Source organism: Artemia sp. Qi Xiang Cuo, chromosome 21 (assembly GCF_049724085.1).
Source record: "Artemia sp. Qi Xiang Cuo chromosome 21, ASM4972408v1, whole genome shotgun sequence".
Classification (NCBI taxonomy): Eukaryota; Metazoa; Arthropoda; class Branchiopoda; order Anostraca; family Artemiidae; genus Artemia; species Artemia sp. Qi Xiang Cuo.
This window is the reverse complement of record NC_142814.1, coordinates 36,109,675-36,124,205: the sequence shown is the minus strand read 5'-3', so window position 1 is coordinate 36,124,205 and position 14,531 is coordinate 36,109,675. Positions and strand designations below refer to the sequence as shown.

The following is a 14,531-nucleotide window of genomic DNA, read 5'->3' as shown; positions in this document are numbered from 1 at the left end:
CCAGAACCGTATAAAATACAATGGGTAACACAATATAAGAAAATAATAAAAAAGAAAAACTACAGAATACAATTTAACACAAAAATTTACAACAATCGGGCTAACTCAAAATCTGTATTCAAATAACATTTTCATCTCAAGCCTGTCCCTGAAGAGTTACCCAAGGATGACCAAGAGTCAGGAATTTTTTATGGAAATTCTCTATTATGATAGGAATTGCCAAAGTGGGGTCTGTCAGTCCGATAGACCCCAATAGACACATAGAGAAATTTGTAAAATTCTTGAGCTTTTTGCCATCTTCATTAAAGTGATGGGCCCAAAAATCTTCTCCGTGGGCTACTTTGTACAAGTTTTTCCGTTATATGTTTTCTTATTTTGCTTTATGGTGGTGGTTGCTCCTCCCTGTTTGCTGTATAGTCATCGCTATGCTGACAGATGAATAATAACAAATCCAGTAAGAAATGAATATTAAATTTAATTTTAAAATAGAAAATAGTTTAAACCATCATATCGAATATTAATTGATATTGAAAGCGAATTAATAGACGTGTTTTTGTTCAAAATATTCATTGTTCGATGGGACGGGGGATTGGGTGGTCTTAAGGTGGGAGTGTCATGATTTACTTTTCTTTTTCTTTTTTTCCTGTACTTGCATATAATACTATTCTGTGTATGTACCTGGCCTGGCCTGTGGCAGAAAGAAGCCTTGCACCAGGGCAATTTTACCATCTGAGGAAAAGAAGCCTTACGCCAGGACAATTTTACCATCTGAGGAAAAGAAGCCTTACGCCAGGGCAATTTTACAATCTGAGGAAAAGAAGCCTCACACCAGGACAATCCCACCATCGGAAGAAATGAAGCCTTGCACCAGAATGATTTCAACGTCTAAGGAAAAGAAACCTTATACTATGACAATCCCCCCATCTAAGAAAAAGAAGTTCAAAACTAAAAAAAACTAAAAAGAATGTGATGGTAAGAATAAACAGAGATCCATGAAAAAGATGAGATAGTCTATCTCAGACTACATTTTGGTGATAGTGCCATGGACCTTCATCGCTCTTGAAACAAATTGTTGCTCATGCTGTCTGGTAGACACATAGAGAAATGAAATACAAATGTCAAGATTCCTTTCTATGTTTAAAGCAAAAATGTTTCAAATTTTGAGCCTTGTTTTGTCATAACGAACAACTTCGTTGATGTTTGAGACGTTGAAATTCATTATGTCCTTCTAGATTGATGTTCTATTTATGTTCTTCTATAACTTTTGTATATTCGTCGTGCTCATCTGGTTCCCGCTTATAGATTACTTGTTAAAATCTGGCATGTAAATCTTAGACTTAAAGATGCAGAATACTCTAAAAAAAACATTTTCTCATATTTATTTTTTTAGCCTTTTCAATCAATTCATCGTCAACAATTTTAACACTTTGCACGAATTTTTCATCCTCTGCAAAACCTCAGAGGGATAGGAACAGCTCAATCCAAGATGGCGTCATCGTTTGTGCAGGTCCAGTCCTCGAAAACCTTACCAATGGAAGATATCCTCATTCACAACTGTGGCTTACTGACAGGTAAGGAATAAAACTTACTACTCTGAAGGATTCTGCGAAGAATTTGGGAAAAAAGAGAAAGTTAAAGTTTCGTAACTTAGAGGAGTTTTAGTGGGATTTAGAAATAATGACACCGCTGGAAGCTAATGATGATTACCTCTATCCTAGAAGGCCAGCGAGGCTACTTTTGAAAAACATTCTATATAAAAAACTTTGCAGTCCTTTCACTTGCTTAGAATCTCACATAGGTAATCCAGTCAGGTTTTCAGAAGGGGGGGGGGAATTTTAATCTATTTAATTATTAAAATGAACGCTAAAATATATACAAAATAAACATTTGGTTTGGAAGCATGCATCACAACGGTGGAGCCAATGAAACTAAGCTAGATCGAGGTATCAAACTCTGGAAACAATGAAACTAAAGTATTATTTTGCTATATGGTCCACTGTGTTTACATTTTAGGAAAGCTGTAGAAGCTTAAGGTTTTTTCATTGATCGTCAAATTCAAGAATTTAAGGTCATATTTCATGCTCTCCATTTTGTTGACGAACTAATTATATTTGAGTCACAGCGAGAATCCTTCCGTCTGATTATAATTTAAATTACGATACGTGTAACCATACTGAGTAAAATTGTCAAATTAGAGTGTCAGAAAGGGAATAAACGAAAATTCCTAAGAACAGAGGATAAAATTATCATACAAATTTGAGACTAGGTTTTTCACTTATGAAACCCTCCCAGAGATCTGGATAGTTCTGAAATTATAAAATTTGAAGCTGCTTTCCATGATAGATTGAAAATAAAACTCAAATAGTTTGTCACTTTTAATATTTTCTTTTCATTTCTGTTGACTATTAAATCATGATTAGTTTCAATACTAGGCATTTGAACAAATAGAATGTCACTAGTTTTAGTATAACTCATTTTCAAAATACTAAAATTTGCCAATAAAACCAGTCAATGCCTTTCTCATTTAATTTAAAAGTGAGTCAATCTACAAAATAGAAGAAAAGGAAATAACTATCCCTACCCAAAGGTGGTAGAGTATTCGATTGACTACTTGACTAATCATATGCGTATAGGGCCCCTGGCAACGAATGAATAGCCCTTATTTGCTAATTAAATTACGTAAGCACTTTCTGATACTTTTATTTGTCATTTTTGACTTTATTTCTTGATTATCAATAGTTTCTTGATTCGTTCGAGATTATCATCACGTTATACTGTCATTTTCAGATATCATGCTGAAATGCATCTCAATTCTAAGCTTGATCAACCAATCAAAGATGACCATTTAGCCCTAGCAGTTAGTGACTCACTTCAAATCAAGTCTCCTGCAACTGTCTGGTCCAAAGATACTTCACCCCTTGATACAATGAGAGATCTTGAATCAAGCTCAGAAGATATTTTCATTGATACAACTGGAAAGCACAAGATTAGCGTACACAGTTTGGAGATAAGGGAGAGTTTCTGCTCAATGTTGACCGAAGTTTTGTTTCCATTTCTAATGGCAGGAATGGGAGTAGTTGGTGCTGGACTTGTCCTTGATATAGTGCAGGTATATACTTGATCATATTTTCTTGGTTATATTATGTTTTTTAACTCCAAATATATAATAAAGCCCAAGATAAAGCACACTCCAAATATATAAGTTTCAAGCACAAGGTTAGCGTACACAGTTTGGAGATAAAGGAGAGTTTCTGCTAAATGTTGGCCGAAGTTTTGTTTCCATTTTTAATGGCGGGAACGGGAGTAGTTGGTGCTGGAATTGTCCTTGATATAGTGCAGGTACATACTTGAACATATTTTTATGGTTATATTCAAGGCCGTATCCAAGTGGGAGGGGGGAGGGGGTATAGGGGGTTTGACCCCCCCCCCTCCAAAAAAAATGTTTGTCCGACTCGTAAAAAAGTAACAAAAATGAATATAAGCAAATTTTTTAATGGGTTTTTTGAAGTTTTTCTTGTAAAACTCCACCGAAAAAAATTCTTTTGTAAAACACCCCAAAAAAATCCCTGGATACGGCCCTGGTTATATTGTATTGATAACTTCTTTATAGTTTCTCGTAACGTCGGTGTTACGGTTGTATCTGACATTTTCAAACTTCCGAAATAATTGCCAAAAGTCGTTTGTTCAGGTGCATTCAAAAGGAGAATCAGTAGCGCCATTTATGTTTAATCATATTTCAGTCCTTCTGATTAACGCGCTGATCCTCTCTTTGAGAACAGCTTAGCAGCCAATTTTTGGCAAATACCTTAGACGTCTGAAAGTGCTAGAAACAACATTAGTGTAACAGCAATGATAAATGAAATTGAATTTGGTACGGTTGCCTCCAAGTAATCTTGTGATTCTTAGGATATTCCCTATACCTCCCCACAGTTTTACAAAATTAGCTCTTTTTTTTTCTTAGCTCTTATACACATCCTTCATTGATCTGTACAGAAGAGAATGCTAGCGTCATGGCTTGTAAAGCCGAGTTAAAGGTGTAAAACCTCATAATGGCTTATCTCCGATAAGGTATTTTGGCTACATATGGTCGTTTGTTGTTTTTCTGTTCTTAGCTCTTATAAACATCCTTCATTTATATGTACAGCAAAGAATTCTAGCGTCATTGATTGTTAATCCTAGTTATCGGTGTAAAACCTACTAATGGCTTATCTCCGATCATGTATTTTGGCTACAGATGGTCGTGTTTTCTTGTTCTGGTCTTAGCTCTTTTACAAAAACTACATTTATCTGTAAAGACAAGAATTCTAGCGTCATTGCTTGTAAATCCGAGTTAAAGGTGTAAAGCCTCATATTGGCTTATATCCGATAAGGTATTTTGGCTACATATGGTCGTTTTTTCTTTTGGTGTTATTAGATCTTATAAAAAACCTTCATTGATATGTAAATAAAATAATTCTATCGTCATGGCTTGTAAATCCGATTTAACTGTGTAAAACCTCAGATTGGCTTATCTCCGATAAGGTATTTTGGCTACATATGGTCGTGTGTTATTTTGCTGTTCTTAGCTCTTATAAACATCCTTCATTGATATGTACAGAAAAGAATGCTAGCGTCATGGCTTGTAAAGCCGAGTTAAAGGTGTAAAACCTCATAATGGCTTATCTCCGATAAGGTATTTTGGCTACATATGGTCGTTTGTTCTTTTGCTGTTCTTAGCTCTTATACACATCCTTCATTGATATGTACAGTAAAGAATGCTCGCGTCATGGATTGTAAATCCGATTTAAACGAGTAAAACCTCATATTGGCTTATCTCCGATAAGGTATTTTGGCTACATATGGTCGTTTGTTGTTTTTGTGTTAGTATCTCTTATAAACAACCATAATTGATATGTACAGAAAAGAATGCTCGCGTCATGGCTTGTAAAGCCGAGTTAAAGGTGTAAAACCTCATAATGGCTTATCTCCGATAAGGTATTTTGGCTACATATGGTCGTTTGTTCTTTTGCTGTTCTTAGCTCTTATACACATCCATCATTGATATTTACAGAAAAGAATGCTAGCGTCATGGCTTGTAAATCCGAGTTAAAGGTGTAAAACCTCATATTGGCTTATCTCCGATAAGGTATTTTGGCTACATCTGGTCGTGTGTTCTTTTGGTGTTCTTATCTCTTATAAACATCCTTCATTGATATGTACAGAAAAGAATGCTCGCGTCATGGCTTGTAAAGCCGATTTAAAGGTGTAAAACCTCATATTGGCTAATGGCTTGCCTCCAATAAGGTCTTTTTGGCTACATATGGCCATTTGCTCTTTTGCTGTACCTCTAGGTGTGCTACCACCAGCCTATTTGTCTTTTTACTTAAATATTTTATTGCTATTATATATGTTTATTCTAGCCCTGGAAAGTGGGATTGGACCACATTTTTCGTACTGCTTATTATTTAATATGTGGTGAATCAGCAGTTACCTAAGCTATCCTTGGACAATTCCTATGGAAAACATATAGACAATATATATTCCCGGATTATTTGAAGTCTTTGCTTCCTGAAATTTTGCTATAGAAGATTATACCATAAAAGACTATGGACATTATCATGGTTGCAGCGACAGCTGCAACCTATTAAAGAAGACACCACAGCCCAAACCAAGTAACAAAAAAATTAAAATGCGTGAAAAAACTGTCTTGTGAGAAAAAATCAACATTTGTAGCTGATTCAAGAATGATAATTATTATTTCGCGTAGTCTTAATACTAAAATGCTATTTTAGCAAAAAAAATGGTGGGAATTTCATAAAATAGCCGGAAATCTCTCGGAAATGGCGTCAGATTGACTCGGAAAGTATAATTTTGCCAAAAACCTTATACAGGAAACTTGCAGCCCCCCCCCCACCTTGAACAACAAGGAAAATCACTTTTTTGCATGGGCAGGCCTATGTTTATTCGTATGAAGCGAAGCAAATAAAAAGCTGGTTCCCGGTATCAATTATTGCTATTTATCCAATTCACAAATATATAAGGGAAGGGGGTACAAAAGGTAGTGTAAAAAATGGGATGGGGGGGGGGCAATTCTTTTCGATGAAAATACCAAAAAATCCTTTCTTCAATGGAAATACCAAACACAGGTTTTTTTCCCAAAATCTAGGGGGAAGGGGCAATTACCCCTGCCATCCATTGACACTCCTACTTGAAAATATTTGTGAACTTTTATTATACGAGACCAGCACCCCAGCCATTTCAGAGGCTATTTATCTTTTCTCTGCCCTTTTCTTGGCTGCCATGTATCTATGTATGTTACTGCAGTTGTAGCTCCTGTAAAACAGTATTACTTCTTTAATTAGTTCAAATATCTTGTTTTCTTGGCCTACCCAGAAAACTTTACTTGTGCCAAGCATGTTTCAATTTTGGTTATTCTGTTTTGATCCGTCCTCGTAGTTGAACCACAGAAAAACAGTGTATTTTCTCGTAAATCATCCTGTGGCTCAAAACTTATTCATTTTTTTACTGGATTCAAATTTGGTGCAGGAGGACCAACCAGGTCGAAATTCACTATTTTTTGTTTCTGCTGGTCTTACGTTTCACACAGTAGCCAATCAGGTTTAAGAAAGGCAAGGTTATGGGCTTCGCTTTCTGGCATACGCTCAAGAAATATTGTGGCTGACATACGAAAATATGTCACAGACGTAAATCAATGAGCCTACCAAGCGATTGGTCAATCTGGAAGTGCCTGGTGTCATCGTTCTCTGTGACGTCCTGGTAAGAGCCGTAAATCAGCCCACTTTTTTCACCAGAAGTATAGGAAAGTAGCCTCTCTTCTTCTGTTTGGTTGGAGCTCTACTTAAGATGACAATTAGGATAAAAAATTTCTTGCCTGTGTCCTCTCTATATGCATAGAGAGGTATCAAAGTGGTATATAGGTATCGGTGTAGGAAATGGATATATGTATCGAATACTGGTATATAGCTATAATTGTACAAGTGGTATAGAGGTATAGGTGTCAAAATAAACCAAGTCAAAGAAATTAACTTTCGAAGTAAAGGCCCCGGAAGCTAAATAATATTTTAGCATTAATCATTAAATAACTGAGTTTTTATTTTTGAAGGAGCTCTATGTTCAATATTTGATACCAGTCAACAGTTGTGTCTTGGGAGATCTATTTTCAATAAGAACTGTGATAGTTTTCTAGCATAAATCGACAAAAAAAAGACAAAGCTAAGTAGAATTAGTTGACTGTAGGTGTGAAAAACATCAAAAACCTCCAGAGTACTTCACGAACTGCTGAAAAATCTTGATCAATACATAAATTAGAGCTTGGCTCATGAATAAGTGACAAATTTTGAGGATGAAAATCTTAGGGTGTTGATAATTCGAAGATATAAAAAATAGAGTCGGTCCACTTTAATTTGTCGTTTTCAGCAATAATTTTCCGCCTTCGGCTTTTTACTTTTTTAGTTCACTATTTGTCAACTCTATATCGAATATGTTCTTTTAGCACTGGGATGTCTTTCAAAATGTTGGAACTATTTTCATAATGATACCCGCCTTGCTTGGCCTTAAAGGAAATCTGGAAATGACCTTGGCTTCAAGACTGTCTACTCAAGCTAATTTGGGGCACATGGACAAGAAAAGTGAGATTTTCCTTCTTGCCAAGACGAATATGGCCTTAGTACAGGTACTTAATTGATTAAATTTTGCGAGCAATGACTCTTCTGATGACAAGGCCGATTTTCTACAGAGACTAAAAATGTGGATATACAGTAACTCAGTCTGTATTTCAGTGCTGACTAAATTTGAAACTAAATAGGTCTAGGGCTGCTATAAAAATTTATCACTAATCCCGTTTGAGGAAAAATCAAAACTTTTTTTGGGTTAAAGTTTAAGATATACATTTTCCTTGATCACACTCTCAGGGTCAAAAATTCTCAGGGTAAAATTCCGGTGCAGATTGCAGCTCTTTGAACCTTATTACTAAAGTAATGAAATTTAATATTTTAATCTTAACAATTCATATTGAGAAACAATTAAAGTTTGAAATTAATATTTTATTTATCTTAACTATATGTAAGACATAGCAACACGCTCGTTTGTATGTATTTATTCCAAAAATTTGTAATATTCCGAATAGCCTAAAATTTATGGGCTAAATGGTCTAATTTTATTGATAATGATGCAATTTATCTTATCTATAGGCAATGAGATGATGCTACTATTATAATCTTAAAAAATAAATTTTATGAATAATTAGAGTTTAAAATCAAATTTACTTAATAGTAGCGTGTGCAGTTTTTTAAGAATCAGAGGCGAAAGAAAATATGTTGCCCCCTTACTGCCACTCGTACTACTACTAACAGATGGCTGCAGCACCAAGCTGCCTTAAGGGTCAAACAGCCTTGCACATTTCTGTTTCACCCCAATCTATTTTGAGCTCAGCTCAACTTATATTTTCTAGTTGCCCTTGTTTCCCTCTAATACCTATTGACAGTTTCATCTCAGGAGCCAGCCCTAGAAGTTCCCAGGATATTGAACATCCCCCCCCCTTTGCATCTATAACTCTTTTTGATCTGGGATAATAAGAAATGCTTCAAGTCCAATAGCTCAGCACATGTCTCCTTTGATTTGCGATTGCAAATCAAAATGCCAAAGAGAATGTGAAGGGCTAGAATTCAAAGGCTTAACCATATTGAAATAAAACATGTCCATAGCAGTAGCTAGCAGAACTGTGTAAACCCTTCTCTTTACTTTAAAAAAAAATGTGAATCATTTTATTTAATTTTTTTTTGCTATGTAAAGTAAGTCTGACTATTTCGTTGATTGCGTTTATATATATTTTTTCTGATATAAAATACTAGTTCTATAGATTTTTCTGAAATAAAATAAAAATTAATTCAAAACAAGGCACAACCGTAGGATTTGCCTAGCAGGCTGGTTGTTTGACCCTTTCTCCTTGATTAAAAAAAATGAGATTAATTTATTTATTTTTTATCTTTGTGCTACACCAATTATATTACACTATATATTGTTTTTGTGCGTAAATTTCCTCATATCAATGATAGAGTGCTTAATTGTGCAACTTTTCTTTTAGGTACAAGCAATTGTTGTTGGACTTTTTGCTTCACTAGTTGCTATTATCATAGGATTCAGCACCGGTGAAACATTAGATTTCAATGATTGTATGCTCATTACGGTTTCTGCGATAACTACTGCATCGACTGCATCTTTTGCCTTAGGTATGTTTTTAATTTCCTTGACTTGGAATCTCCAATCTCGCCTCTCTTGCCTACTATGGCTTCTAATCTGGCTATCATTGCCATCATTTCAATATCTCATTTGTTCCCATTATTATGGTGTTAAATACTGCTTGAAATTTATTTTCAATAAAGTCGATAATTTCTTAAACCACATTGGCCTGACATCACATAAAGAAAGAAAAACGAGCAAAAATGGGGTTTTTATAGGCCAAATGAAAATACTGAAAAAACAAAGCGAATATTTCGAGAGGGCAAACGCCTCTCTTCTTCAGCGCGAAACGAAATAATGTATCCAAGGAAAGTGCCGAAGAAAAAAAAAAAAAACAGCAAAAAACAAACGCGGAAAGTCAATGTGAAAAGAACCAAAAAACCAAGGAAAACAAAAACTTAAAAGATGAATAAAATTCAATAAAATCCAAAATTTAGAAGAATTAAAACCAAATACCTAACAACCATAAAAGCGAGTTATTCGCCAATATCCGCGATTTGCACAAAATCCAAAAAAATATTAACTGCCATCGACGGATACTCAATAAAGTCAAAGTAAAAAAAGATCAAAATATTACTTATATTTCCTTGAATATTATGAGTGCCATTATTAATGTAACATGTGTGATGGGGGTGGGAAGGATGTATTTGAGCCACTAGCATATTGGAAGTTGAACAGTGAAGGGTTAATAATAAAAAATATTGACTTTGAAGGAATCAAGTAACATTCGAATGCATATAGTAATCTGAAATATGGAAAATATTTTAGTTTGGTAGATATTAAAGACTTGAGATGGCGAATTTTACCTTAAGATGGTGAAGTTTCAACAGCATCGCTATTTGAATTCTGGTTGGCGTGTCTGATTGAATCAAAATTCTCTAATGCCCCTTTCATAATCAGATTTTAAAAATACTGAGGTTTAGCAAATGCTAATTTAGGCCAATCAGTAGTTCTTGTAGAATTTTTCAGTCAATCAGAAAATTTTGTGAAAAATTTGATTGATCAAATTAGCGCTTGCTAAATCTTGACATTAGTAGAATATCATTGTGAATGTCCCTTAAGTCTTTCTATTGGTTGATAAAGTGAGATATCGTTTCATTTCAAAGTAAAGCAAAGACGGCAAAGAAAAATGGCTTCCTAAAATACGGCAACATTCACTGCCTTCTTAGGTGTATTTCGTGTTTTCATGGCTTGAATGTAACGATTAAGCACAAGTCGTTATTTTGGCTGAAATGCCTAACAGGAATTGTAGTGTGTCAAGGATTTCACTATTTCCGGTCATGATGGCTCTTTCATTATATTTATCATTAACTCTTGCTTCAGAAACCGTTTATTCTAGGCACTGTATACTTTAGCGTCTTCTTTTTCCAAATATGATTCATACCACGCGTACTTGCTCTGAGCAAATACATCACAACTTTAGTTTAGTTGCTATTGGTCGGACAAAAAACAGGTTTTCCCATAGGCTTCTCGTGATGTGTACATCGGAATCGCGCTTGCGCGAAGGTGAAGTATGAATCTTGTGTGGTTTTGTGTGGTTTGAGAAATTATGAAAAATCAGAAGTTTGATTTTCAATGATAAGGACCTCCATGTGCAGTTGTGTAGTTTTCAGTGAGATTTTGGTAGAATTGGTAGAATTTTTGGCGGAAAATCAACAAAAACTAAGCTAATACATGTGGAATCTAACAGCTTTGCTGATGTTTGAATTTTTATGAGTGAAAAGATTTGTCATACTCAACTAATTGGCTTTTAATTTTCTTATAATTTTCACTTATTTGTTTTGAACTGCGACTGTACGGTTGAACTGCCACTGAGCACTGACAACAACGTGATACTGCCCCACCAAATTTATAATTATGAAATAACCCAAAGTAAAATATTAAGGAATTATGGTTCCTAGGTATTGACTCACCTAAGATCGTTCCTTGGGGTAAAAAAAAAAAAAAAAAAAAAAAAAAAAAAAAAAATATATATATATATTTTGAGTTTCTTGGTCCTTTCGACCGGTGCTATTTTATTATTTTTAGATGTGGTGTATAATATATTACCTAAATTTTCTAGGTGTTATTATGATGGCTGTGATATATTTGTCCCACAAGTTCAATTTGAATCCGGACAATGTTGCCACCCCGGTTGCTGCCAGTTTAGGAGATTTGATAACTCTTGGCTTACTTACAGCATTTGCGTCTATTTTCTTTGATATTCATGGTAAGTTTATTAGATCAATATATATATATTTATATATATATATATATATATATATATATATATATATATATACATCACATCAGGATTAAATTATGATTATTATATTTCCGAGAACATAACGGAAAGTTGAGTTCCTCTACTGTAGGTGTTTTACGGTGATCCCAAAATCATTTGATTTCATACTTTGTTTAGTAGAAAACATTGTTTATAGAAAATACAATGCTCAGCAAAAATTTGTAAAAGTTAGACTACAGGAAACAAAACCATTATTCCAATTAAAAAAATTGAATAGGTTTAATAAATTTAACCTTGAACAACATTCTGACTTTTCATGATTGTTTGAAACTATATGGTAATTGATTCTGAGTATTACAATGGGTTTTGAATATTGTATTCATGGGTGTTAACGGTGTTGCATGGTTTTGCAAACTTAATACGAAGGTTTAAGTATAAAACTTTCCAAAACGAAAAAAGAATCGTAACGAAGAAAAAAGCGAGGATAATAATAACCGGTGAAAAAAGAAAATGCACTGCAAACATTTCGGTCGAGACCTTTGCTCAACCGTCCACCGTGGAGAATTAGGAATAAAAGATACATTTGCCTTGGATACCACGAACAACAATTTTCTTTATGTTTGTCTCTCAAGTAATTTATAGGTATTTATACCGTTTTTAGTTTTGAGAGCCCATATTTAATTGTTAAGCATTGTTTTAAAATTTGTAAGTATTGATGTTATGGCATGCTAAACTCTTAAGTATACCAAAAAGATTAAAAAGGGTTCTACCTTGTTTCATGATTTATCACCAGCACCTTATTTGAAAGCCTGTGTAACCTGAGATTGAATGAATTTCAGAAAGGCTCACAAAAAAGATTAATCACAAAAAAGTGTTCTACCTTGTTACATGCTTTATCACCAGCACCTTATTTGAAAGCCTGTGTAATCTGGGAAGGAAGAAATTTTAAACATTCGTTTCTGCATTTGTTGTTAAGTGTCTTGATTGAGCAGCTTTAATCACAATGTGCATCGTTGTCACCAAAGTGGAGATTATGACCTCTGATTGAAAGATTGAAAGGTATAATGGGATATATAGGATTTTGTTGGAAAATGTAATATTTTAATTAGTTTTCCGATACTCAGCAGGATCTTTTGAAAATGATTACGTCACAGTAATATCAATTATGTGGAGAATATGCATATTCTGCAAGCTCACCTTTTATTATCCATACTTCCTTGCAAAAAACAGCGTTTTCTTAGGCTAGGTGTATATAGTTTTATTTATTTAATTTTTGGATTTAGAACCCGTGAAAGACTGACGTGGCGTTAAAGTTGAGTATTTCTGCGCTATTAGTAAGATTCAACACAATAAAAATGAGCTATATACCTTACCCTACCTTGAGTACATACCTTATCTAGCTTGGTACTAATTTTGATTTATTACACACCCTTTCCAGTGGCTTCAATAGGCAACATGGAGACAGGAGGGAGTGCAGTATGTTTTACCCAATGCCTGGTTAATTCACTGACTTTGTTTGTTCTATTTTTTTTTTGTACCAATAATGGAACTTGTATCTCAATGTCTCCAACTAGTCCAACCTTTCTTTTTACTGATCTAGATTGAAATTCCGGTAGATGTCTCATCGCTCTGAACATTCTTATTTGCTCTACGGTCAATATTTATTTAATTTAAAACTTAAAATGGCGACATTGATAACACTAAATTTAATTATATATCTAGTCACCAAACATATTAGGGGGAGGGGTAGCATCTTTCTCCCATAAATAACGTCTTTGGTCTTCTCTTGTATGAAGTCCTTATGACGTTTATGTGCTGGTTGTTACTTTCAGATAGTTGCTGCTCATCTTATCGTCTTCAAGAAACGGGTTGTCAGCATGACTGCTCCAACGGTGAGTTCGCTGCATCCCGGGCCTCATAGTTAATTCATAACACTGAGTGGTTTGTCTTTTTTCTTGAAAATGCATGCATTTCTTGTTGGTGCAGGCTATACCTTTAATGACTTATTTGGATATGGTGAATTGTTTGTACATGATAACTTCTTGCATTTTTTTTTACAGATCCCATAGAATTTTGCATGATATGCTTTTGCTCCTTTGTGGCTTGAATTTGGCAGAAATAATAATTATATGATTTTCTTTTCTCTAATTATCGTTCATAAATTTGGTTTTCGATTTGTTCCCACTATGTGACGTTTTTGTCATTCGATTTTTTTTTAAAGCAAGTAACCACATCAAGGAAATCAACAGCGTCGTAGAGATGGAGCATAGGACGATGTCTTTGGCAAATCCATTGTTGTGCTATAATAATCCATTGTTGTGCATTGTTGTGATATAATGAAATTTCAGCAAATAGTTCTTTGGTGTTTTACACTTTAGTCTTTATCTTTTTGAATGAGAGACGTTTGAATTGCCGTTGAGTACTTCTAGCTTCAAAAAAATCAAAGCAGCCCAAATGGGCTGTTCAGAAACACATTTGAGGGACTGATGGTAAGAAATGTGACAGGTCAGTCAATATTTTCGCGAGCTCTTCAGTCGTCAGTTCCTTTTGGAGTTAGTTGTTCTTTCTTTCTTTACCCTGATAAAGAATAGGAGAAGATCATCTGTAAATTTAGACAGAATGCTTGCCATATATTCTGGTAAAAGTCAGCATTGTTTTACCTGGTAATCTAATGGGTATGGTTGGAGCCAAAATCTCTTAGATTAACTTTAACACTTGAGTACTCAGGACAGAATTCATAATTCTGACAATTAGGGACAGGTAAAATAGTATATTTGGAAAGAGGAAGGAACTCTCTGCAAATTGTTGCCTATCTAGAATAAGGGATAGTGATGGTGTTTGGGCCAGAACAATAGGAACTCAATTCTTCATGCTCCATTTACTTAGCTTAATTTTCTGAGATCGATTTCATTTTACTTGAAAGTATTGCGTAAAATGTTGAAAAAGTGCTTCTCTTTAGTTCTTCTGCCCAGCTTCGGGCTCATCAGTCAATAAGTACTACCTCATGTTTTGTAAAATGGACTTAGAAAAGTTACTAATACCAATAGCTACCGTCCGTTTTCTTCACTGA

The 14,531-nt window shown here is 34.5% G+C and overlaps 1 protein-coding gene across 7 annotated transcripts in view; it reads left to right on the top strand.

The window, feature by feature from the left end:
• The window catches only part of LOC148939496 (solute carrier family 41 member 3-like), a 273,122-nt gene that overhangs the window by 229,505 nt on the left and 29,086 nt on the right, over positions 1-14,531 (top strand). For 6 of the 7 annotated variants that reach the window (XM_089107152.1, XM_089107150.1, XM_089107153.1 and 3 more), the window contains 6 exons: positions 1,391-1,571; positions 2,788-3,109; positions 7,493-7,672; positions 9,083-9,227; positions 11,300-11,446; positions 13,294-13,353. In XM_089107152.1, the coding sequence (XP_088963278.1) occupies positions 1,391-1,571; positions 2,788-3,109; positions 7,493-7,672; positions 9,083-9,227; positions 11,300-11,446; positions 13,294-13,353 (1,035 nt within the window). The remainder of the gene's footprint in view (positions 1-1,390; positions 1,572-2,787; positions 3,110-7,492; positions 7,673-9,082; positions 9,228-11,299; positions 11,447-13,293; positions 13,354-14,531) is intronic. The other variant, XM_089107154.1, reaches the window with a different exon arrangement.